We start from the raw sequence: 26,637 nt of genomic DNA on the forward strand, positions 1-26,637 counted from the left end.
ACACACACACACACAACCCAAACTACAATATATTACATAACACACAACAGTTATTAACATCATAAACACTGTATAATGATAAAGTTTAAACTCAAAAAGAAGCTCACTAACCTATCATTAGGTTGTAAGTTGTTGGTCTATGGGATGAGTTGTTCCTTCACTCCTAAAATTATTATGTACACAGTCTTGTACTTTTGCCTTTTTTTTTTTTTTCCTTTTCCAAAGTGAATGAATGGGAGCTTCACTTCCGGAAACGGAGCCGTTCTAAAAGTGGGCTTTGTATTCATCAAGTTGCTGCATCTACCGCGGCTGTGTGGGGAATTCCCCGTATATGATTACATGTGTTCTCATGACAACCGTATATCTTTGTTTCACACTAATTTCCCAAAGGAAACCTCTTGGGCAAACCAACCGAAACCAAAAGGTCGAACACTTTGTGAACCACTGGCTGCAACCTTCCACAAAGTTATAGCGCAGCCTTCGGGATCAAACCGGTCGTTTTGATACATTTTGTGTGTATGTCGCTCGAAAACTGTGGATGGAGTACTGCGGCGAGATCCGGCAACGTGAATCATAGAAAATGTGCAAGAATAGTAAATGTTTGGTGCTATTATAATGTGTTTGTAACGGGAAAAATAGAGCTCTCATACCTGTCAGCATAAACTCAGTCGGCATGGACACACGTCTTAACATATAGGAAATTCCCCTAATAGCCCTGCCCCTCACTAGCTACAGCAACCTGGGGGCGTCATCGCGAGGTGTCTTTGTGACATCACACAACGATGCACCCGTCCCTCCCCCTAATAAAGCGGCGCGTTTCGCTGAGAGTATTCCACTCACAGTGTGTAAGCGCTGGCGTGTGTGTGTAATACACACACATACGAATGGCCACACAGGGCCAATGCGATTACAATTTCGCCAGGAATTGTCGAGTTTAAACTTTAAAATACTTATATAAGCTGTTAGCTAACTTAACGACACCAACAATGTCTCTGTATAATGGAAGTGGACTGCCGTTCTTACCTGGATATACATTTCGGGATGTAATGGTAAACCAGACTATTAGGAGACTTCTAGAGCTAGCGTTAGCAACTTGCAAGAACTCCTAGCTATTAATGTGCTGTTAGCAACACTGTACTAAATAATGGACTAACATGCAATCTGTCTCCTAACACCATTACAGTAGTCTAAATCAGCGTTTCTGCCATGGCGCACCTTTCACAATTTAATAATCCTAAAGCAAAACACAATCCTGTTAACCACAAAAAAATTGAGAAATATTTATGTGCTTGTTATTATGGCCTACTAGTACTCACGTTCAGTGTGAAACTTGAGCTTATTGTGATCAACAGAAAGCTACTATCCTTACTGCAGCTGAAGAATTAGCTGCAATTTTTATCTCGCAATGCAAGGGATAATTTCATTTAATTATTATGTAAGTGGAATTTGAACAAATATCATCACAGCACACCTGGCACAGTGGTTGGAAAATACTAGGATAAGTATAAATGTTTACTCTATAGATTGAAATTAACTTTTTAAATACAATGTCTACGGAAAGAAAAATCAAATTTTAACCTCCAAACTACAAATCTTTCATTTAGTTTTGTACAGTTATAAAAAAATAATGTTATTTGACATGATATTCCTGTATTTTCATTTTGCTTTTTCTTTAATATTTTTGCAATCTTAGCTATAAAGGTAATATACAGTATAATTACAGATATGTAGCTAAAAGATGCTTCATGCAGAGTGTGAAAAAAAATGTTTGTTTATCACGTCAGTAGTACAGCAATTTAAGGATTCTCCTGATAATTTATGAAAAAAAAAATAATGTCAATGTTATCTTGTTCAAGACTCTTAAACACTGCTCTTTCAACTTTTGATTTCTGTGAGCAGAAGTCTGCCTACCATCGGCCGCAGACGTTGGCTTACAAGAACGGCTTTGCGCTGCCCCGTCGACCCACTGTGGGCATCGGACAGACTCCCCTCCCCTCAGCACAGCTTGAACCAGAAGACATCGATAAGCTGTCCAGTGAGACTCCGTTCATCGACTATGGCCCTTCTGCTGAAGACCCCACGCTCAAGTTTGTCCCAGCTCATGTGGCCTTAGACAAAAAGGTACAGGCCTACTGAAAACCAATTCATGTTTGGCACTGATATACTGTATGTTTTAATGTTGAAGAAGAAGAAAGACACTATGTCAGCGTTTCAAGAGGAAAGATCGGTAAGAGCTTAGGCTAAACCTGGAAAACAAAAGCTCGGCAAACATTTGTTTTGAAAGAACAAGGTTGTTCTAGCACATGAAATATGCTTTAACCTTCTTAAGCCTTGAATCGCTCTCCATTGTAGGCGCTGCGCTTCTTTGGCTACTTCCAGCAGGATGTGCTCCACTCCCCCGATGAGTACTACCGTGTGCGCCACGTGGTCATTTACTACCACTTGGAAGACGACACCATGTGGATCATCGAGCCCCGGGTGCAGAACTCCGGGCTGCCTCAGGGCAAGCTTATGAGACGCCAGCGTCTGCCCAAGAACGACCAAGGAGAGCACTATCACTGGAAGGACCTCAATGTGGGCATGGACCTGGTGGTGTACGGGGTCACATACCGCATCACACACTGTGACGCCTACACACAGGTACACCCTCCCCACAATGGATACTCCACCTCTCCACTGATAAGATACCTATCTGTTTGTCTTTGTCATTATCTTTATCGCTCCACTTTTGATTTCTCTGTTAATGTCGATGATGTGATGTTATCTGTTGTGCAGGAATTCTTAGAAAGGCAAGGCATTTTAGTGAATGAGCCAGAAATAATTCCAGTCGACCCTTACATCACCCACCGCACCCAGCCCGAGCGCTGCTACATCACCCCATCAGAATTTGACAACCTGAAGCGATTCCTTACCTTGGACCGCAAGGTAACCGAGATTCCCTTATTTACAACCTCACCCATTGAGCTCCAGGCCCATGCATTACATTTGGATGGCAGTGCCTTGAGGCCCTCACGTGGTAGCAGTCACGTGGTAGCAGTCACGTGGTAGCAGTCCCTAGAACAGTGGATAACACCATGTGTGGGGAAAGGGTCTGCAATCATCTTCCACTGAATGGTTGGTGGAAAAAATAAAATGTGTATTTTTTGTGTATTATCTCATACACCGATCAGCCACAACATTAAAACCACTGACAGGTGAAGTGAATAACATTGCTTATCTCGTTCCAATGGCACCTGGCAAGGAGTGGAATATATTCGGCAGCAAGTGCACAGTGAACAGTCAGTTCTTGCAATTGATGTGTTGGAAGCAAGAAAAATGGGCAAACGTAACGATCTGAGTGACATTGACAGGGGCCAACTTCTGATGGCTAGACGACGAGTTCAGAGCATCTCCAAAACGGCAGGTTTTATTGGGTGTTCCTGGTAAGCACAAAAGTTGTCCAAAGACGGACAACCGGTAAAACGTCAGGGTCATGGGCGCAAGTGGGGGCGAAGGCTGGCCCGTCTGGTCCGATCCCACAGAAGAGCAACTGTAGCACAAATTACTGAAAAAGTTACTGCTGGCTATGATAGAAAGGCGTCAGAACATACAGTGTATCGCAGCTTGCTGCGTATGGGGCTGCGTAGCTGCAGACCAGTCAGAGTGCCATTGAGACCCAACAGACTCGTCAGGGATTCCTCCCGGTGAAAGATCTTGTAATGTGACCCCCTGTCACCGATCAGTCATGTAGTGTGAAACCACAAGACTGCAAGATTCCCGATCACAAGACAGAAATTTGTGTAGTGTGAACTGTACAGCGATCGGACGACTTTCAAAGTCGTGTTGTGTGCCCAAGGCATTACAGAATTAGAAGATCTTCTGCTAATGTCTTGGTGCCAGATACCACAGTACACCTTCAGAGGACTGAGTCCATGCCCCGACGGGTCAGAGCTGTTTTGGTGGAACGAGGGCGAGCTACACAATATTAAGGAGGTGGTTTTAATGTTGTGGCTGATCGGTGTATGACGCTAATAATGTAAAAACGAATGAATTGTAACATTATTAGCAAAGTAGCCTTGCCTTGACCTGGAATATTCCTTTACTCTGTCATAGAGAATTCAGTGAATGTAGCTCAAACTTTTCTGTTTGAATTTAGCAATAAACGTGAGTAAATGCCCGGTTAGCTTAATGCCCTGTTCAGACTCCTTTTGCCCCGTTCTGGCTGTTGTCAAATTTCTGAGGACGATGACAAAAAGCCGTCACCGGTGCCTCATCCCGCTTGTTAAATTTGAATGGGCCTGCGACAGGCTGTGAGCTGATGAGCGGCGGTCGCAGATGTCCCGATAACTTCAGGCATGTTTAAAAATATTGTGCAGCCTTGTCGAGCAGTGAAAGTTCTTGTAGTTTGAAACGGACAGCGATGAGCCATTGAGAATGCAAGAAGAAACTAGGGGGAGGAGTAATATAGAGTGTATATGAAATGCATGTAATAAAGGAATATTAGGTTTTTTTTCATTGCACATCACTATTTAGAATTTAATTAATAATAATAATTTACCTTCAACTCTCTCTGCAGAAATAATCCATGCAGTCTGCATCTCCCCACCAACCCCTTATCATTTCCTTTTTGTCTTTTATCGGCAAAAACTGTAACTACACCAAACCATTCTTATTTATAAAGTCTCCATTCTTCCCCATTTTTTTTACTCTTGGCAAGTCGTGTGGAAAAATACCTAAGTCTCGTCAAGTCTTGTGTGCGTGGGACTGCGCGAGACAGCGGCTGTCTCCCAAGGCTCTCGCCGCTCGCCAAGTGTAGGATCATGTAGTCTGAACACCCTAAACTGGGACTAAAAACACTGTTGTTTTATTTGGAAGGACGGAGCACGTAGGAAGGGGGATGAGTAGAGAAGGGCATCGTTAAGTTCTTAATGGTACTACTACTCTTAGCGATAACACTTATCGATCCGGTACTTTGACGCTACTCTTATCTTTTTTTATTTTTATTTTTTTATTTTTTAAGAGAAAAACAAAAACAAATGAGAGCTGCAAGCAGCTATGAGCAGGCCTTCACTTTGCGCACATCAGGGGTGCTGGCGGGATACCGGTTGATGCAGCTTTACACTTTTGACAATCGAACACTGCACAAAGGGGTAACGTGCTTTTAGGAGAAGTACATGAATGTATAAAATATGTTATTTTCTATTGCCAGCAGGCAATGTGGCATGTTCTATGTGAGAGGCAGGCAGAGGGAGCACTCGCACATATCTCCGGAGAGAGCGAGAGAGGAGAGATGTCTCTTCTGAAAATAGTGAAAAAGCTTATTAGACTTAACAGAACTGGTAACGTTGGAGCTTATCGATAATAGGGATAATACGGGGTCGGTCAGTACCCAACCCTAGGGATGAGCAATCGCTTGTGCCACATTCCTCCGTGCCCCCCCCCCCGCCGAATAGTCGGCAACAGTCTACCACCAACAACGTTTTTTGAAAGTCATTTTCGTCCACCTTCTGCACTATCAACAGTTTTTCACAATTAACTGACTACAGGTCATCTGCACTGATATAATGATCCACCAGCTACCCCCGTCCTCAATCTCTCTAGGTGCTGCGGTTCTTTGCTCTGTGGGAAGACATCGACTCTCGGTACGGGGAGACCATATCTCCTGTGACCATCCATTACTTCCTGATGGATGACACGGTGGAGGTCAGAGAGATCCACCAGCCCAACAGCGGCAGAGACCCCTTCCCAATCTTGATGCGCAGACAGCGACTGCCCAAAACCATCAAGGCAGCCTGCGGTGAGCCCGTTGCTGAATTGCTGTATTCAGAATTGAGCGTGTATCATTATACAATTTACTGTACATACAGATCTGGATCATGCATGTGCCACCTGTGTTGACATAAGGAGCTAGTTTATTGTGGATGAGCTTTTTGCTTTCTTTGTTCCATCATGATAAATGTGCTACCTTCCATTCCTCTTCATTGATGTTGCATGGCTGCTACATAGCTACTTTTAACTTCACTCATTTTTAACTAACTGTATTTAACATTAACTTTTTTTTTTATTAAATATGCTCATATGTTTTGAAAATATCTTGCATATACTTTTTTACCTACCGTCACCTGATTACTTTTTTATATTTTGTTCTTGAATTGTTGGGACTGGGTTGCAGATCATGCATTCCATTGCTTGCATGACGCTGGCTGTACTGTCAAGCATTTGACCAGTAAAACTTTGATTCAATAATTTTACATCATGTGGCATCAGGATTGGTGAACCACCTGGATCCCTTAAACCAGATGCTGTGTTGTTGTCAAATTCCCTTTCCACTGCCCTCTAGAGCCCTTCCCTAGGTGCGTGCTGGAGGTCTCCTCTCAGGAGGTTCAGGAATATTTCTCTCCGAAGGACTTCCGGGTTGGCGAGACAGTGAAGCTGATGGGCCGCAGCTTCCTCCTGTATGAGTGCGATGGATTCACCAAAGGTTACTACCAGAGCAACCATCCAGAATTGGAGATGAAGCATGGCAAGGGACCCAAGAAGGGTGACTGGAGTCAGGACAGGAAATGGGTAAGGGAATTACATTTTCTAAAAATGGAAAGTTACAAAGCACCACGGTTGTCACTGTTAACATGTGAATGTTCAAAGATTCTCTTTAAATATTCCCATAATCACACTAGTGCAAAATAAGAGAAAAAAAAAAAGATTAAGGCTGTGATATCTGGGCATACTTTGTTATGCAATTTCATTACTTTATTTTTCATTCCACCCATAATCAGATACATTTTGATTTGATAATTTGTTGTATTGTCTAAAAGTAAGGTACGTACAATTGTCCACACTCAAACTGGGTATAGGGGTGCCATATCTCAGCCATCAGGGAAGGAGGCCCAGACAATACAAGCTGGCCTTCATCAACATCCTGTAGTTTAGAAAGGGAGGATGTTAATAAAGGATTCGAGCGTAGGGGGCTGACACTTCAGTATCTCAGTTCCTAATCATAGCATAATTTTCATGCCTATTTCAATCAAAAATCTTTGTCAAAACAACTTTTTCCCAGACATTGTAATTTTCTTTAAACATGTGTTGCCTTGAAGGGGTGAAGATATGCAGGAATATACTTATTTCTGCCCATAAATTGCTCATCTCCAGAATTAGTATAAGGGATTATGACTGTGGGATCTCTAGGCAATTCAATGTAACTTGTATTATGTAATAGTATTAGGATTTGAGATGTTTAAACTTCCTTTTCTCCTCTCTCTTGACCCTCACAGGAAGTACCTCCCTACAACGGCTTTGGTTCACCAGAGGATTCCCTACAGAACTGCTATTCCCTCGTCCCCAAGCCTCCCAAGAAGGACGTGATGAAGATGTTGGAGAACGACCACAAAGTATTGCGATACGTTGCCAAGCTGGTAAGAAGTGATGCAAGGAGTCTAGTTTTACTGATCGCTGGAAGGAATGCAAAAAATTGTTTTGATGAAACCTTCAGCCAACCCCTCCACTCAGTTACTGAGATTTCGAGCAACAGACATTTTATAATTTTACCAGGAAGAAGGGGTTTATTCAGAAAAGACGGTGACCTCTTAAAGATGCTGTATTCATAAGCCTACCAGCAGCTAAAGTATTCCTTTCACATCACAGGACTCCCAGAATCCCAACCACAAGGGTCGCCGTTTTGTCCTCTCCTACTTCCTGTCCAACAACATGATCAGCATTTTTGAGAAGCCCTCCCGTAACTCTGGTATCATCGCCGGCAAGTTCCTGGAGAAGACCCGTGTTCTAAAGCCAGGCTTCACCTTGAACGACCCCAATTTCTATGCGCCTGGGGACTTAGTGGTTGGATCCACAGTGGAGGGTAAGGCTTTTTCAATAGGCTGTACTGACAGGGCTGTTCTTGCAGGCAGCCTGACTGTATGCCACTGTGGCCACTCACATAACGGTTTGACAGTCTTTCTGTTTACATGAAATGTTCTTGCGCTTGCTCTTGTTTATCATTAGTTTTCCGTCATCGCTTTGTGCTGATCGACGCCGATGACTTTGTGCTCAAGTACCTGGAGTCAATCTCGGACCAGATCCCAGCTCAGACACTGGAATCCCTACGCAAGAAGCCAATCTTGGTTCCAGAGCAGGAGGCAGGAAGTGAACAGTCAGAAAACCAAAATAGTACAACTCAGCAGACCTTAAAGGAAAACTCTGGTATTTTTTTAACTACACATTCTTTTATTTTTAAATTTAACACTGGGGTTAAATTCACCCAGTAATTCCATTTTAATCTCAGTTGACTCAGTTTTCCTGCCTTACTCATGAATAGATTATCGTTCATTCATTTAGCGACTCATCTTGCACTGCTATGTTTTCCAAAATGCCCACAATATTCAGGAATATAAATCAATGTTTTGTTGACTCCCAGCCATCCCTAACCCATCTCTTCCTTTCTCAGGTGACAATGAAGCGGCAGAGCCCACCGTCCCCTCTTCGGCCCCTCAGTGTTAGCCCATCTGCAACAAACAGGGCTTTTATTTTCTACTTCAAAAGCCTATTCACTAGAATAAGTACTCATTGGAGCTGTTGCAGATGTGATGTTTGATTGTTTGCCATCTTGTGGACAATCTATTAAATACAATCCCAACATTTTTGCGTGGACGTGCCCTACAGTAGTACTAACCCAATCTTTGAAAGACAGTCACACTTGCAGTGGCGGCTGGTGGTGATATTGGCAGGAAGGGTGCATGCCCATGCTCAGATACATGCATACAATGCATACAAGCTGTTTGTAATGAGTCCCATGACAGCGGCAGAACTATGTCACGTTCAAGTCCTCCGTCGATAAATTATTGAACCGTCATGTGCCACCTAAAACAACTTCATTGTGACGACAACAGTTTCCTATTAGATCAGAGGCCGAGCGAGGTGTAAGGCAAAATATTATATTAAGCAGTAGCTCAGGAGGTAGAGCAGGTCGTCAAGTAATCTGAAGGCTGCTGCTCTTTGATCCCAGGCTCCTCCTGATAGCATGTTGTAGTGTCCTTGAGCGAGACACTTGAACCCTGATGGCTGCGTCCATCAGTGTATAATTGTGAGTAGCTTTGGATAAAAGTGTCTGCTAAATTATGTAATATTAAATATTATAAAATGGAGAGATACAGCAGTTTAGTGTCTTACAGTTTCTCTATTCTTTACACACAAACCCTCATACGTGAGACACAATGACCACAACCTGTCACTCATGTACCAATCCCCTGAACTAATTCTGCAAAAATGCAAGAACATTTCCCGCTTTACACAGATTGCAGTGCTATTGCAATGCTAAACTTAAATTCCCTACTTCCGCCCCTGAGTAAACACGTTCGACAATTGTTCAATTAGCAATCAGAGGTTTACTGTAAGTGTTAGTGGCGATAGTGGCGCAGCCCCTTGCGGTCGCCTGCGCCTGCGCTCCGTGTCGACTTCGCACTAGGTAGCTATTGTGTTCAGTCTAGAACATATTGTGCATAATCACCAGGTGCGTTGCATTGACATTTCACTGCATATATTTATGGAAGTATGTATATGTATGTGACGAATAAACCTCTTGAATCTTGAACATAAAGGGCCACAGGCGAGCTCTTTTGTTTTGGAGCAATGGATGACAACAAAGGAGAGGAGTGAGAAGAGGAGGGCAGGGAGGAGAAATGAGAAGAGGTAAGAAATCTCCTCTGAAATAATTATAATATTGTAGTACAGCATATCAATACAGTACTCAGTACTGTATACAGTACATTTTCCTAACATTTGTTCAGTATGTAGAACACTTTACACATCCAACTTTGTGTTTGTTGGGATGTATACAGCATTTTGGGAAAAAAAAGCATTTTTGTTGATATTACAGTATAATCATGTTTCATATTTGAGTATAAAAACCTCATACAACGGGACACAACATTGTACAAAAATATTTTACAAGACTGTTGTGCATACATAGTAAGTATAACACTGAACATGCATAAGGCATGTTCAGTGTTACACTGTGATACTGAAGTCTCCTGATAAGGCATTGGAATTAGTGTTTCCTATTCATAGTGATTTACATTAAGCACAGCAGTTCAATTGTTTTTTAGAAATGTATATTCATAGGATTGTGTGTGAGTGTGTGTATGTGCAGGAGATTTGTGGAGTTTTGCGTTTCGTGTGTGTGTTTTTGGATTTGTTTGTAGATTTCTGAGAATATGAGGTACAGTATGTCTTCAGAAAACGTGTGTAAACAATTGAGAAAAAAAACAACTTAAGAATATGGGAAACAACTCATTCGGCGTTATCTATAACTTCCTACGAAACCATAAAACAAAACTCACGGTTTGTCGTTGGTCCTTCTGAGTGAGCTGTAAATACTTTGGAGGATGTGTCCCGGGTCTGTTGACTCCAAAACATCTCAAAAACGGATTAAATAATAATAATAATAAATAATAATAATAAAGAGTCAACCTGAGGGTAGTCCCGAAAGCTTGCTAGGATGGAACGGCGAAGACCTGCCACAGCGTCAGCTTAGCGCCAGCATGACGTCACCGGAGCGCGTTCAGTCTGACTCTGTGATGTCGCGATATGACGGTGGATTTACGTACACGCTCGACATTAAATGGCTTTTAATCAACAAATCAGAGGAACCCAAGACTGCTGCAGGATCAATAGTGCCCCCCCCACCCCTCATCCATGAGGAATTTAAACAAACACAGAAAATAGTGATTGATATTCCTTCCTCGTGTGTGCCGTGTGTACTTGTATCCGTTTATTTGTTTGACAGTTATGGTAATGCTTATAATACTGTCTCAAACTTATTCTAACTTGATTGTGAACGGAATAGTGTTTTTGATTTTTTTTTGCTGCTGCGTATTGTAATAACATTATTTATACTTTTTGGAATTATGTTTTCGTTTGTGTTTTTTTTTTTTTAACTAAGAAAACAGAATCATAATTATAACACGGCGGCTATTAATAAAGACACAGAAGCAGCTTGACGATCGATTGCCAGACGGGGTGTTTTTTTCAAACACCATCAGATAAATACTATTCTGATTGAACACAATAATACAAATAACAAAAACATCCGATTTGAGAAAAAAATGCTTCATTTAATAAAGTTATAAACAAATCTCTAACCAACAGATAGAAAAACGGAAAGACGGAATGGCATGCAGTATTACCCAACATACATGTATACATGGCGTTTACGTCTACGTGACCACCGAGAAGAGCGGGACCTACGTGAGCCGGCGGGAGAAGCCGAGGCGTCCATCATTTTGGTCAGTCCCATGATCCAGGAAATACGCGAAGGGTGATGGACAGTCTACTGCAAAGCTGCTTTACTTAACAAGCTCAGTAACCTTTCTTTTTAAATTGAGCACAAATGAGTAAAGCAAAAAAAAAAAAAAAAGAAATAGGACAAAACAAAGCAAAGCTGGGTCTAGACGAGAGCTCAAATGGCGGCAACGTCAGACCAACGTCCCAACCTGTACAGTACTTGTGTATGAGGATAGTATTTGACACATTCAACGGGGACACATTGTGTTTGCACTTGAAACCATCCTGTATACAATGGAGCTCCAGACGGTGGGATAGCAGGCAGCGCGGGCAATAAAAAAATACTGATATTATAGGAAGATTAAATGTCTTTTTGGGCTCGAGGGGGGAGGGGGTCTGTGGATTTCTCTTCCCCCTCTGTGTCCGTAGCAACCGGGTCCCTGTGACGCCACCGGACGTGCTCATCAGAACACCGGTGAGCGATGGCCGCCAGCTTTCCCCTGTGTGCCGATGAGAGCCGGAGCCTGGTGGGGTGGGGGGGGGGCACTTGATCAGGGCAGCCATTTTGGAAGTCAGGATTAAGGCGCTTTGATCTTCTTAAGCCGAGGAGAGGCTCCGTTTTCACCTTTCAGGACCCCGTTTTCATGGTGGCCAACTGGCGGGGGAGAACAAAAAAATGGAAAAAGAATTGAGGGAAATTCAGAGAAGAGAAGGAATACGAGAATGCTTCCAACCGGGATGAACGGGGAATCCCTTAAAACGTAACGTGGGAATGACCCCGCTAGGCCTGAGGATCCATCCAAGTTGGCGCCAGCAGCAGCTGCCTCGCTACTTCGCTTTTGTTGGTGTGTTCCATTTTAAGTGAGCCCACCAGGATCACTCTTACTACCAATGAACTGTTGAACATTCGACTTACCACGCCATCTGATCTGAAGCCAGACTAGTCATATTCTATGGATGTTTGAACGACGTTTGAATTTTAGTGGGCAGAGCGACAGCTCTCTCCCAAAGATTCAGGGAACGCAACCGGGGAATGCGTGCAGAAGCGCTGGTCCGGCTGCAACAGAGGGGTTTTAAGACCCCTTTACCCAGTATTCACCTGGTGAATGTCCGCTCCCACTCGGGACTGCAGTACGCCTACCTGGGTTCCATCTCCATGGAACGACCGCATTTCAGAACTCTCTAGGGAGAAAAAGAAATGTCGGGAAATCCAGAGGCGGCATAATCTGCTTCAATGTGAAGAAAAAGGTTGGTGTGCTGACGTTACAGAGCTAATGAAATCCTGTTGTCCAGATCTGGTTAACATTCATAAACCGAAAACGTCGTGTTCGTGACGTCGAACGTGACGCACCAGAAAGGTGCGCTCCATGCTCCAAATTTTGCGAAGCATGGAGAAGATCAAGTGACCTGGAAAGGGAGGTTGAAGTCCTTCCCCCGCCATGACCCAACGGCATTTGGACCAATCGCGACAAGGGGAGCTCTCAGAACGAGAGAAAGACAAAAGACATATTTCAACTCAAGGTGGACGTACACTTAAAAAGAAGCAAAGGTTTTTGACGAAAAAGACGTGTTCAGAACAAGAAGCCCCTCAGAATTACTTTGTCTTTTGTCGTCTTCTCGTTCCTAGACCTCCCCTTGTCGCGATTGGTCCATATGCCGTTGCGTCACGGCAGGGGACGGACTTCAACCTCCCTTTACGGGTCACTCAATCTTCTCCCTTTCCCGGGCCAACAAGCTTGTTGTTTTCCAGAGCCGCAACATTCGAGGCATGTTTTATAGATAGGGTATCTCCTCAAATATAAACTGGTACTCAAATAAAAAACGGTAAACAAGGCTGAATCTGAGTCTCTGTGTGTGTCTGTGTGTGTGTGTCTGTGTGTGTATTTTCTCCTCCCACGCTGCGCCGTGCTCTGAGTGCACGGCACATCCCGTTTGGCTCTCGTGTTCCGGTTTTACTGTGTTTCTATTTTAGATCCATTTTTGTTAGTGTCTACTTGTATGATACAAACATTTTAAACCAAGGGACTTAGATCAGGACAGTGGATTGCCTTATGGGTAGAGAGTGATCTCTGGTCCATGTGCATCCCGTTCCCAGTGTCTCCGAACAAAAAGAAAAGAAAAAAAATGCAAGTTTATTTTAGATGTATGTATTTTGAGGAGCCCTGCACCCTGACGGCGGTTAAGGTAAATAATAGCCCCGGTCACTATTTGAGGATATATGGGTACTGTCAATAAACTACATTGAGTTGAATTGATTTCACTACCTATTTTATTGTTCCATCTTTATGTAAAGCAAAACCACTCCTGTCTCCTCTCACTGTCGAGATTGTGCTTTCACCTCAGAGTTCTTGAGTTCTTATTGAGTATTCCACTGACGATGTTCTGGAACATGTTCTCCGGTGGTTCTAATATCGTTTGTTCTTGCGCCTTTTAAGTGTCCCTCCCCCTTAGCCACCACCAGAGGAAACTCCTCTTCTGAATGGCAAATGCACAAGGCACATTTTTACTTCACATTTAACTTTCACTTTTAAGCTTTACCTTTCACAAAGGTAAATTCTATTTTATTCTATTTATTTCTATACGGTACAGTAGTATTACATTTATATACACATGCATATATCTGTATATACTGTATAGTAAATTATGTGTGTTTTGTTATGCATGTCATTGCTGCTACAACACTAATTTCCTTTTGATATTAAAAAAAAGTATAAAATAAAGTATTTTTATCTTATCTTCAGGGGCTTGCGCTGAGAACACCGCAAAAACCCATATCGCCACATCAATTTGTTCTTATCTTGTTGTGATCACATCTTTTTGGTCAAAAACCTCTACTTTTTAAGTGTACCTCCACCTTTTTACGTGTTCTATTGCCGCTTTGAAAGGTCCCTCACCCCACTCCAATTCACACTTGGCACTCACAATGCCACCCACCCTACCCCCTGGCCCCCCTGCCTGCACTGAAGATCTGTGAAGAGAACGCCTGCAGACTTTTCAGACACAAAAAACCAGGAAGGCAGTGGGGCTGGACCGAGTCTCACCCACCTGCTTAAAGGCCTGTGCTCAATCAATTAACGGTCTTCACCAGGATTTTCAACAGGTCCCCTGAGCTACGTGAAGTCAAGCAGTCCACAATAGTTCCAATCCTCAAAAAGCACAGTATCACAGGGCTAAATGACTACAGGACTATTGAACTAACCTCTGTAGGCATGAAGTCCTTTGAGAGGCTAGTGCTGGCCCACCTGAAAGCCATCACAGACCCCCTGCAGTTTGCCTCCGGGGCCAACAGGTGGATGGATGACGCAGTGTTGGATTACATCACATTTTCCACCATCTTGACCACCCGGGGACTTCTGCACAGATCCTGTTTTTGGACTTCAGCTCGGCGTTCAACGCGATCATCACGGAACTTCTCCACTCCAAGCTCTCCCAGTTCACTGTCTGCCTCTACCTGTCAGTGGATTACCAGCTTCCTCACTGACAGGAAGCAGCAAGTGAGGCTGGAGAAACTGACGTCCTCCACCCAATGAACAGGCATAAGCGCGCCGCAGGGCTGTGTGCTCTTGCCCCACTGCTCTTTTCCCTGTATATCAATGACTGCACCTCAAATGACCCCTCTGTTAAACTCCTGAAGTTTGTGGATGACAGAAAAGTCATTGGTCTCATACGAGATGGGGAGTCCTCATACCGAGGGGAGGTTGGAGAGCTGGCCCTCTGGTGCAGCCACAACAACCTTGAGCTGAATACGCTCAAGACAGTGGACTTCAGAAGGCATCCCCCTCCTCCGTCCCCCCCTCACCACACAAGGCAGCACTGTGGTGGCCGTGGAGACCTTCAATGTCCTGGGAACTGAAATCTCCCAGGACCTGAAGTGGGAGACCAACATGGTCTCTGTCACAAAAAAGGCCCAGCAGAGGATGTACTTCCTGCGCCAGCTGAGGAAGTTTGACCTGCCTCAGGGACTGTTGGTACAGTTTTACTCAGCTGTGATTGAGTCTGTCCTCTCCACTTCCATAAGAGTGTGGATTGGCACTGCCACAAAACTGGACACACACCAACTGCAGCGTATCGTCAGCTCTGCAGAAAGCATTATTGGACTAAAGTTGCCTTCACCCCAAGATCTCTTCACTACCAGAGCAAGCAAATGGGCGGGGAAGATCATTGCCGACCCCTCGCACCCTGGCCATCACATCTTTGAACTCCTCCCGTCTGGAAGGTGCTTCAGAACGCGGCACTCCAGAGCCTCCCGACACAGGAATAGCTTCTTTCCTCAAGCCATGATTTGAATGAGCAATTAACTCAACCATGTGACCCGTCACTGCATGTCCACAGTTTAATGCCTGTCAATCATATATAGTCATATACAGCCACGTTCATCGTGCAGTAGATGATTCATACATTTCCAATTTTTAATATACTTATATTAAGCATTTGCACTTTATTTTACTGCTGTGCATGATAGCAGCCCTGTTCACTGGAGGCAAATCTACTTTTGAAAAACCCTTTTGCCGATTGTCACTTCTGTTGTCGATTGTTGAATGTAAGTAGAGTGTGAGTTACTGTGAAACTGCAGTCAATTGAAAAATCATGTTTGCCAATGAACTAAAAAATTGCAGGTATCATGAATTGAGACCGCACGGCTACTTAATTAAACTTACTTACTAATAAAATAATACATTGAGACTGAATATTGATTTGAAATCTATTTGTAACTAGTGCATCTAGCACGCTCACAAAGCTTCCACTAAGAAAAATAGAGACAAAGTAACAGGGCAAACACGTAGCAAACAATTCCCCTAAATTAACTACATAAGATTAACCTACGCACTGTTATTGGGAAATTGACACATCCGCACTAATCTCTTCAAGCCTTCCATTGTAGTTTCTGTGTAGCATCACAAGACCGCGCCGCTAGCGTGTGTTAGCATTAGCATGTAGCATGTGGAGTGAGGGACGTGAAACCAGGCCACCAAATGGTTGCGCCCGACAACGGTCATGATTGAAATAACTGACCGCTGGTTGACCAACCAGAATAGAGTATTCCATAGAGCTGCGTAATAAATAACAATATTTCATCATTCCACTCACGAGAGTCCCTCTTGAGCGGCCGCAGGGCAGGCTTGGGAGCGGCCTTCTTGCGGGCGTCCTGCTTGTGCCTGAACTCCCTCCAGCGCCGCAGCTGGAAGCGGATGAACTTCCAGAGCAGCCAGGACTGAATCAGACACACCAGCAGCAGCACGGCCATCCTGCAGGGAGAGAGGATGCATGGGAGAGGCTTCTAGAAATCACAAACACCATCGCTGCCAATGGTCACTCAGATAAGTGGTCGCAAATAGTTACAACGACAATAATAATAATAAATAGCTGCAGGCAGCAATACACGGAGTATTACAGTTTTTTGGTTTCTGTGAAATGCATCACAAGTTACAAAAGTTACAAACACTGTGGACTTGGTTGGATGCACGTTTCTCTTCTGGCGTTCAGTTTAAATATTCCTGAAGAACGGCGTTTTAAGAATTATGATTGTTCCTCCGTCATTCAATAATTTTAGTGAGGACTTTTTCCCCCCCCCTTGAATTACATTTTCAAAAAGTTACGTTTCCATGAAATACGAAAAACGTTGTGGTATTCCTGCGAGTAATTACCATATAACGGCTTCTATTTTTCCGACAGAGCTCGAACGCATCACTAACTTGTACATTCGAGTGGATTCGACCTGACGTGGTCACAGGTTTTTGTGGACTACTTTTTTTATTAATCCGGCAAAGTAATAGGGACCACTGAGATAAAACATAAACCTAACAGATCTAGTCATCCTGTGTGCAGAACCTGCACACTTATAGTAAATACTAGATGATGGCCAAAGCAACAAATGATTTGGTCTAGATTTGGTGCAGTAAATTAGATGTACTAGTTCGACAGACATGTCAGTCATCAGAAATCATCCTTTTTTTTGTTGTCGTCGCTGAAGTGCGTGTTCACTGCCACGTGACCCATCCCACCTTATCAGCACCGTGTTGAAGTTGCCCATCTCCAAGTCCAGCCCCTGGTTCTCGGCGCGGGCCAAGCCAAAGCCCACGGCCAGGAACATCAGGGTCAGGGTCACCATCCGAGTAAACACGAAGCTGGCCGCCCACAGGTCGAACCTGGAGTGGGAAAAAACGACAAAAGCCGCGGTCGTAAAAGCCCAACGAGGGGTTCCGCGGGACGAACCCAACCGAAAGAGTCCCTCTATGCAAATAAGGAAACAGATGCCACCAACATTTTCTGGTGGTTCTCGTCTGTGAAGTAGAAGAGCCTGGCAATGTGGAAGCCCAGCTCTGACACATACTGGAGGAAGAGGAGCACCAAGCCCACGCGGGACAAACTGTCCGGGAAAGAGGAGAGGAAGTGGATTAGGTCTCATCAGGATCTCTATCTCCCTTTACTTTATTAAACATTATCTCTACAAATGCTACTTCCTCCTATGGAAGGTTTAGCTGTGACTATTATATACAGTTGGTTTGACTACTATTGACAGAACGTACTTATTGTGAGTTACTTTGGACAAAAGAGTCGGCTAAATGGCACAATGAAATGTACTACAGTATAATGAGGAATCAGATACCAGCTCCACTAAGGAACCCAAGCATGTTTAAGGTTATAGATTTCCAGTTTCTATGTGTTTTTCAGGTTTATACGGCTTTAAAATGTTCAGGTTAATTTTACATTAGCCCTGCCATATTTTATTACGTAACAGTTCATTTTTTAGATTTATATTGCCTACAATTCCAAAATTTCTGGTTTATTTTGCCGGTTTCTGGTATTATGCCGCCATATTTTATTGTGTCCAGTCAACGGTGAGGTTTATTGTATATTTCACTTTTTTTCCCCCCATAGACTACGATTTTTTTTTTTTTTTTCATATTTGTATAATATTGTTTTTTATTATTCCTGCTTATTGCTTTGATGTGAGCTGCTGGGAAATTGCAATTTTCCTCCAGGGATGAATCAAAATGTTATTAAAATGCCGCAGTTTTAATAACCTCAAAATGGGACCTCTAAATGGCTTACTTGAGCAGGTACGCAGCCACGATGTGCAGCAGGTACAGGCAGACGTGCTGGAGCTGACGGGGAATCTCCTCCTGCCAACAACAGAACGCCCTCCGTTTATTTATATTTCCACCCTCCCTTTTCGAGTCCTCGCAGACATAAAGTGCACATGCACAGTCCACAGGTTCCCACGGCCTCTGTACTGACCTTGCGTACTTTCTGGAAGTATAGCTCCGGCAGGGCGTGAAGCCAGTAGGCCAGCTGAGTGAGGTAGAAGAACTTCACCTGAAACCTTCAGCACAAAGAGGTGGGTGTTAGCAGTCCCAGCACAATGAGGATTAGGTTGAATTGTGAAACTATGAATCCAGAGCTGCTTTCACACATGCACTGCAACCCTGAAACTATCTGGACATTACCCAGGGGAGCTGTGTGTGTTAACGCAAATGTTATGTTCCTTTCCAATCTCTCGTTTATATTGCTGATACGGCCAAATACATTGAGTATTAATGCAAAAAAATGTCACAATTACTGATAAGTAGCCTCATCCGCCATCTTGGGTGTGCTAAAACTCTGCAGCATCATGTGTCATTGCGTCACGTCCTGCAAGCTCCACCCAGGCTCCGCCCCTCGTGAAAACCAAACAGAGTATTTCCAGTAGGTGTAAATGTGTCCGACACGGACAATCTCCGGTTGTGAACTACATGCGTGAAAGGGCAACTCCGGACAATGTCCGGACCGGATTATATGGACATTGTCCGGAGTGCATGTGTGAAAGCAGCTCAAATCTTACAGGTAAGCAACAGCCTGTTTATAGACAGGTTGTAAATAGTTGGACAGAATCGTTTATTAAGCGCCATATTTATTTTGCAGTATTACAAATTATTTACGCATTATTAAATGCATAACCATTAAGATTGCTACCTCCAGTTTAAGAAAGGATACAAATCAAGTGTTCATCATGTTAATATTTGTTCCATGTCACGCCAAAAAAACATCGGCAGTTACCTCATACGACCGCAATGCACTCATGGATATAAAAATTTCCCTAAACAAACAACTTTGGGACTTTTTATCCATGGAAACAGAGTGGCCGGCGGAAATCCTACGCGGGAACACTCAACAACAACAACAAAAATGGAGCCGCTGTTCCACGAGCGGGCCCACGGAGGAAGCACCGTGGTAAACGAGGCGGCATTCGGGTCAGAATGAGGACGCAACCTTACCGTCCACCTCTGCCAAGCATCCTTCTTGCGAACGTCCAGTGCCTGGAGAACAAGATGGATGAACTTCGAGCGAGGATTAAATTCCAAGGAGACACGAGGAACTGCTGCGTCCTCTGTCTGACGGAAACATGGTTGAACCCACTGGTGCCCGATGAAGCCATACATCCAGCTGAGTCCTTCTCCATGTTCCGCGGCGACAGAACGGGGGAGTCGGGGAAATCCAAAGGTGGAGGCGTCTGCCTAATGGTAAACAACCGCTGGTGTAACCCCAACAACACCAAATTCCTCTCCCACTCCTGCTCGCCGAACCTGGAACAGCTGACCATCTTATGCCGTCGATTTTATCTCCCCCGGGAATTAAGCACGGTGATCATCACAGCCGTTTATATCCCACCACAAGCAGACACCGATGCAGCTCTGTCGGTCCTGTACGATGTGTTGTGCGGAGTTCAAAACAAACATCCCGACACAGCTGTGGTGGTGACTGGGGACTTTAACAGGGCGAACCTTAAGAAAGTTCTGCCTAATTTCCACCAACACATCACGTGTGCCACCAGGGGGGACAGAACTTTGGACAACTGTTACACACCTTACAAGAACGGATACAAGACCGTCTCGCTCCCTGCTTTCGGGAAATCTGACCACGCCACGATCTCGCTGGTTCCCATTTACAGGCCTCTGATCGCGCGAGAACTGGTGGTGACGAGGGAAGTGAAGCGGTGGACGGACCAATTAGAGGCTGCGCTTCAGAACGCTCTGATTGACGTAGAATGGAACAGTTTCCAATCAAGTTCAAGTGACATCAGCGGGTTTACGGAGGCGGCAGTGAGTTTTGTGACTCCGCTAGCGGATAATATCATTCCCACGGTGAAAGTTTGGATATTTCCAAACCAGAAACCGTGGGTTGATAAATCCATCTGCTGCCCTCTGAATGCTTGCACAGCCACTTACAACGACGGTCTTGTATCCGGAAATATGGACGATTACAAAGCGGCGTCGTACAATCTGCGGAGGGCGGTGAGGAACGCTAAACGGGCGTAGAGAGAGACTGTGGAGCTACAGATGGAGCGGGGGGGACACAAGACGCTTGTGGGAGGAGCTGCGGACTATTACTAACTACAAGAGCAGCTCCTCCCCAGCCACGAATGTGGACGCCTCTCGAGCCAACGAACTGAACTCCTTTTATGTGCGGTTTGAGTCTGGCAACAGCACCGCTAGCTCGCCGGCTAATTGGAGTTACACCGCTGGGGATGAGCGCACACTCTCAGTGTCCGTGCACGAGGTCAGGAGGGCTCTGATGCGGGTGAACACCAGGAAAGCTGCGGGCTCAGATGGCATATCAGGGCGAGTACTGAAGACCTGTGCTAACCAGCTAGCTCCAGTGTTCACTACAATATTCAACATCTCCCGTCCTGCTTCAAGAGGTCCACCGTCGTTCCTGTCCTGAAGATCGCCTCTCCAACCTGCCTGAATGACTACCGTCCGTGGCCCTCTCCTCGGTGGCCATGAAGTGTTTCGAGAGGCTGATTAAGGATTATATCTGCGCCTCCCTCCCCCGCACCTTGGACCGTTGCAATTTGCGTCCAGGCAGAACAGATCCACGGATGACGCGGTCTCCAGGTACTGCACACCACGCTCACACATCTGGATGGCCAGAAGGGGGCCTATGTGAGATTGCTGTTCATCGACTACAGTTCAGCTTTCAACAATAGTCCCCACCAGACTGGCTGTCAAGCTGAAGGAGCTCGGACTGAATGCTCCGCTGTGCGCCTGGATCATGGACTTCCTCACAGCCCGCCCCCAGGTGGTCAGGGTGGGGAAGCACATGTCAAGCTCCCTCACCCTGAATACAGGATCCCCCCAGGGTTGCGTCCTCAGCCCCCTACTGTACTCCCTGTACACACATGACTGTGTGGCCAGGTCCAGCTCCAACACCATCATCAAGTTTGCTGATGACACCGTTGACGTGGGCCTGATCACCTACTGCGACGAGAAGGCCTACCGCGAGGAGGTGGCTGACCTGTCACTCTGGTGCCAGGACAACAGCCTCCACCTGAACGTCAGCAAAACTAAGAAGCTGATTGTGGACTTTATGCGAGGATCACAATCAAGGAGGCACACGCCCTTGGTGATAAATGGGACTTCTGTCGACAGGGTGAGCAGCTTCAAGTACCTGGGAGTCCACATCACAGAGGACTTAACATGGACTTTACAAACAGACACTCTGGTGAGAAAGGCGAGGCAGCGTCTTTACCACCTCAGCAGCTGAGGAAATTCCGGGTCTCGTGAGGTTCCTCAAGTCCTTCTCCTGTGGAGCGGTGGAGAGCATCCTGACAGGCAACATCACTGCCTGGTTTGGGAGCTGTACTGCTAAGGACAGGCGGGCCCTGCAGAGGGTGGTGCGTTCAGCTGAACGTACCACTGGAACTACCCTCCCCTCCCTGCAGGACTTATACACCAGGAGGTGTAGTAGCAGAGCCCACAGGATCATGAAGGATCCTCACCACCCCAACAACGGACTGTTCCAGCTGCTGCGGTCAGGCAAGCGCCTCCGCAGTCACACAGCGAGAACAGAGACACTGAGACAGAGTTTTTTCCCACAATCCATAAGAACTGTCAATGCTGACCTCACCAGGGGTCCTCACTGAGCCACACACATAGGCTCCACTACCTACTGTACTGTATGTAGCATACTGTACCGCATACTGTGTCACTGTTCTGGGTTGTTCATGATGCTGTATTGCTCCGCCGAAATGCTGTATACTGTGCTGTATTATCCCAAGTACTACCTCACTTTATTCACATGCCACTTTATTGCACATATCTGTATATACATAATTGCCTATCCAATATAAATAAGTCTATCCCATATACATAAGCCTATTCCTCTCTATCTATTCCATTTTATTTCATTTTATTTTATTCTATATATTTTTATTTTATCATATAAGTATTAGACTTACTGTATAACATTTTAGGAGTCAGTCAGTTGGTCTATTAGAAAGAAATTTTTCCTGGGACAAATTGTGTGTTATCACCGGGTGCGTTGCATTACATTTCACTGCATATATGTTTGAAAGTATGTATATGTATGTGACGAATAAACCTCTTGAACCTTGAATCGTTGTACCTGAGGTGCACGTGTGGGTAGTTCTCCCAAAGGCTGCTGGGATGCAGGAGATACCCTTCCTGAAGAAAACATGTCATGACATGTCAAGTTTGTTTCTTTCAGCTGAATGAATAGCTGAATAATAGAACAATAGAAAATAACAACATAACATAGTTTACATAGTCAGCTAGATACTGTATATGGACAGATACTTCATTCATTCCCGGGGAGTGTAAGCAACTTACATAAAAATATAGGCAACTACAAAAATGTACAATAGAAATAGAAATATATGAAATAAACCCAAAAGTGAACTGAAAAACTAGAAACATTAGCAATATGAAAAAAATAAATTAACTGAAAGAAAGAAAAATTGGCAATAAACAATAAACGCCAATAAAAAAATTCACACCTATGTCTGAAGTACAAGCCATTACCATATTTCCTCATCAACAACACGGACAATGGCATTTTCAATGTTTTTAAGAGCACTCCATCTCACCGTGACGAGGATGTAGAGGCTCCACACGCTGGACACCAGGTGGAAGACACAGAGCTGACCTGACTCATTGAATTTGGTGTTCTTGCTCTTGGACAGGTGAAGGCGGCGGTTCACTTTCTGAAATGGGGACGGGGAAAAAAATGAAGGTCCTGTTTATATAAAAACAAAAAAAAAAAAAAAAGAGGAGGTCCTTGCCTGTATCATGTTAAAGGAAGTACTGAGCGATATAAATACCAACAAAAGACAGCAGCTTCTATTACTGGCCGTTACACCGAGGGAAGTATTCTCTAAAAAACAATAGTCACAGCACAGTCTGTGTCACTGAGGCCCATTTCCTCAAAATCCTCTTCCTCCACCTTCAAAGAATGACAATCACAATTTGGGGTAAATAATATATATATAATAACACGTAACTATAGTTTTAACATTTTTAAAGTATAGATTTGTGTCCCTGTATTTATTAAATCACCAGAATATTTCATTCCATGTATGCAGGGTTCATTCTGGCATTACAAAATGGAATTCAAGACGTTTCAAGCACTATTTTTTCATTTTGAAGGACATTTTCAGTTATATTTATAAATTAAAATATTATAGAATTTACCATATGAATAAAAACCAGGGGGAATAATCCAGGTTTTCTTTTTTTCCAAGGACCTTTCAAGCACTTCAGTACAAAGAGGGCTATTTTCAAGTTATTCCAGTACTTACATTTCTGAGGATGAAATTCAAGAACTTCAAGCACCTCAAGGACCTGGTAAGAACCCTGTATATGTAACTGGCAGTATTTCTTAGATATTATTCAGATTTCCCATCACTAATAATGACATTCCCTGACTCGTGGGAAACGATAGAAGACATGGGCATGATCCAGTATGAACCTGAGTATCCAAATATTTACAGAACTAGCCATCACCATGTACACACAGTGGATTTCAAGAATCCGGGTGTGTGTGTGAAATTATTTGGACTTCTTGCACAAGTACAACCTTGAGTAAAATGACCCAAAAAGCATATTCACACACACACACACACACACACACACACACACACACACACACACACACACACACACACACACACACACACACACACACACACACACACACACACACACACACACACACACACACACACACCTTTGTTTGATTCTAACAACTCCGAAACCAAGAGTACATCTCTCTGATTGGTCAATACCAACCCTACCCAAAATGCAGCAGTACTTACATCCAGGACGTACTCCTGCACCACAGCGTGTAGGATGATGGTGATGAAGAAGTAGAAGAGGATGGTGGCACAGTCTCTCCATCCGTAATGGTAGAACGTCACCTCTCCCTCTAAACAGGCACAAAGCAGCAGGGGTCACCGGTCACCTTGAGCAATGAAGACTAGCACTTTCTTATTTCTGATTTTGAGGTTATTGCAACAATTTGCGGGAGGAGTTGCATACCTGGCGATAATGTGCTGACATTGTACTGAGGCTGAATGAACAGTATGGCCGTCTTAGCCGTGGCCTGGAAGACGGTGAGGAGAATCGGCAGCATGAGAGAAATAAGAGAGGGAGAGACATTTTTTATTTTTCCCCTCAGAAACCTCCCGTCTGGGCCTTGTAATTTGACTCTCTGTGGGTAAATAATGCAAGATGACGGTGCGGGGTGATTAAAAAAAAGAAAAGAACAAACAGGACTGCATGACAAGGCTTGCATTGACCTGGATTGAGATGACTTCCATTGGAGCTGCGGACTGCATTCCACGCATTGCAGCTTGCAGGCCGATCGGCTGCAGGTGCCTTTAGCCTTCTGTCACAAAGTCCCCCCTTCAGGAGGGCAGCTTATTTACATGGCTATTCTCGGACATTAAGAGAGCTGGTGCACTTCCTTACTGAAAAATCAGTGATCTGTGAGCCTGCTATGCCTTCCTGTGTGAGTTAACTTCACACGTGTAACGAATAATAAAATAAATAATACAGCTAAAAAGAATCAACTCTTTTTTTTTTTTGTTGGCAATACACAAACCAAAAAAATGACCATTCAAACTCAAAAATAGAGGAAATAAAAATGAAAAAAAAAATAGGAAACAATCCAAGTTGGTCTGTATGTGTGAGATATGTGTATACATTTTAGTAAAACAGTTTAAATCATGCACATATAGTTGTTTTCACTTCTCTAAATAGAGGTTTTGGTCAACTGCAGAGCAGAAATGTGCTGGCGTCACAGAATTCCGCAGGTCACATATTTTGACGTAACGCAGGCTTAAACCTGAATGCCGCCGCCGGTAGCAACCCGACGGCGCAAGCCGCGATGGCTCCTTCACGCGCCGATACCGTAAAGAACACGGGCCATTGGTGTCGAACATCGGAACCGCAACAGATCAACAGTTAGTTGTCACAGCGGCGGAAAGTGCAGCAGGGTTGGGTGGAGATCAGCCCCCTAGCAGCAGCTGTTGTAGCAGCAGGAGCAGCAGCAGCAGCAGCAGCAGCAGCTCAGGGGTTGAGACGTGGCAGTAAACTGAGGGTCCGCTCGGTGCAGCCCGGTCCAGTTGGGATATAAAAAATAAATAAATTAAATAAAAATTAAAAAAAAAAAAGAGGCTCTCCTGGAGTCGACATGGAGTACAAATGTGTACTTAGTTTGGTTTTAGAGCTGGAGTTTATGACGCGATCCGACAAAACCTCGTTTCAAAACGCCACCCAGAAACACGGTCAGAGGCAGCGCGGAGACTATTGGGGACAGAATGCGATCAGAAAGAAAGTTCCACGACACAGTGTTCACAAAAGTACAGTGTGCGTGCGTGCGTGCGTGCGTGTGTGTGTGTGTGTGTGTGTGCGTGTGTGTGTCGTCTTCCCATTTGATCCAAATAGAGACTAAACTTCCCTAACTACATTTGTATACATGTTGTAGTACCATTTACTACACCGCCCGTTGATAGGCAGGACACCGGGGGAAGAACAGAAGAGAACACGCCATCGGGGGTGACTTCCACAAAAAACACACACACACACACACACACACACACACACACACACACACACACACACACACACACACACACACACACACACACACACACACACACACACAGCTGAGCGAAAGACGGGGGTGAGAGAGAGAGAGAGAGAGGAAAGTCCGGGTTCACCTCACCTCGAACATCAATCCGATCAAAATGAAGATGACCAAACTGAAGACGATGTCGGCGTGGTTCTGGATCAGGAACTCCTGGCTGAAGAAAGGGTAGCTCTTGTTTCTCCGGCGAAATGCCATTTTCTGCGGAGCGGGAGCTTTGTTCACCCTCCAAAAAAAATACCTTCTCCCTCTAAATCAGTGAAGGGGAAAAAAAAAAACAAAAAAAACGAAGTTCAGGAGTTAACTTTCTGGTCGATCTGCGCACGCGCGGCGTCTTAAAGGGCCGCGGCAGCATTTCTGCTCTGAAGCCCTTTTCACGACTGAGAGGTTTACTTTAAGATCTATGCAATTAAAATGCTGTTAAACCTAAATGTATAACGTAGTTAAAAGCTTCAG

The 26,637-nt window shown here is 44.4% G+C and overlaps 2 protein-coding genes across 3 annotated transcripts; one reads left to right on the forward strand and one right to left on the reverse strand.

Moving 5' to 3' along the window:
• Positions 1–986: 986 nt before the first annotated feature.
• Positions 987–11,767, forward strand: LOC307247148 (EF-hand domain-containing protein 1-like; the record flags this gene model as incomplete). Its single annotated transcript, XM_080023221.1, has 10 exons — positions 987–1,049; positions 1,900–2,121; positions 2,353–2,640; positions 2,776–2,925; positions 5,581–5,776; positions 6,320–6,546; positions 7,251–7,391; positions 7,621–7,834; positions 7,978–8,125; positions 11,683–11,767. The coding sequence occupies 10 exons, from the start codon at positions 987–989 to the stop codon at positions 11,765–11,767; spliced, it is 1,734 nt and encodes a 577-aa protein (XP_079879347.1).
• tram2 (translocation associated membrane protein 2) lies at positions 11,064–26,414 on the reverse strand. 2 transcript variants are annotated; one of them, XM_080021606.1, is made up of 11 exons: positions 26,260–26,414; positions 24,570–24,633; positions 24,347–24,456; positions 23,120–23,236; positions 22,639–22,697; positions 18,502–18,577; positions 18,307–18,377; positions 17,516–17,620; positions 17,256–17,399; positions 16,342–16,499; positions 11,064–11,908 (listed from the first exon to the last, which is right to left on the reverse strand). In XM_080021606.1, exons 1-11 carry the CDS (start codon positions 26,377–26,379, stop codon positions 11,832–11,834), a joined length of 1,101 nt encoding a protein of 366 aa, XP_079877732.1. In that variant the 5' UTR covers positions 26,380–26,414; the 3' UTR covers positions 11,064–11,831. The 2 variants fall into 2 exon arrangements, with proteins under 2 accessions (XP_079877732.1, XP_079877731.1); XM_080021605.1 differs by having other exon boundaries at positions 18,493–18,577.
• Positions 26,415–26,637: the final 223 nt, after the last annotated feature.

Source organism: Zeus faber (genome assembly GCF_960531495.2).
Source record: "Zeus faber genome assembly, chromosome: 2".
In the NCBI taxonomy this organism is placed as follows: domain Eukaryota; kingdom Metazoa; phylum Chordata; class Actinopteri; order Zeiformes; family Zeidae; genus Zeus; species Zeus faber.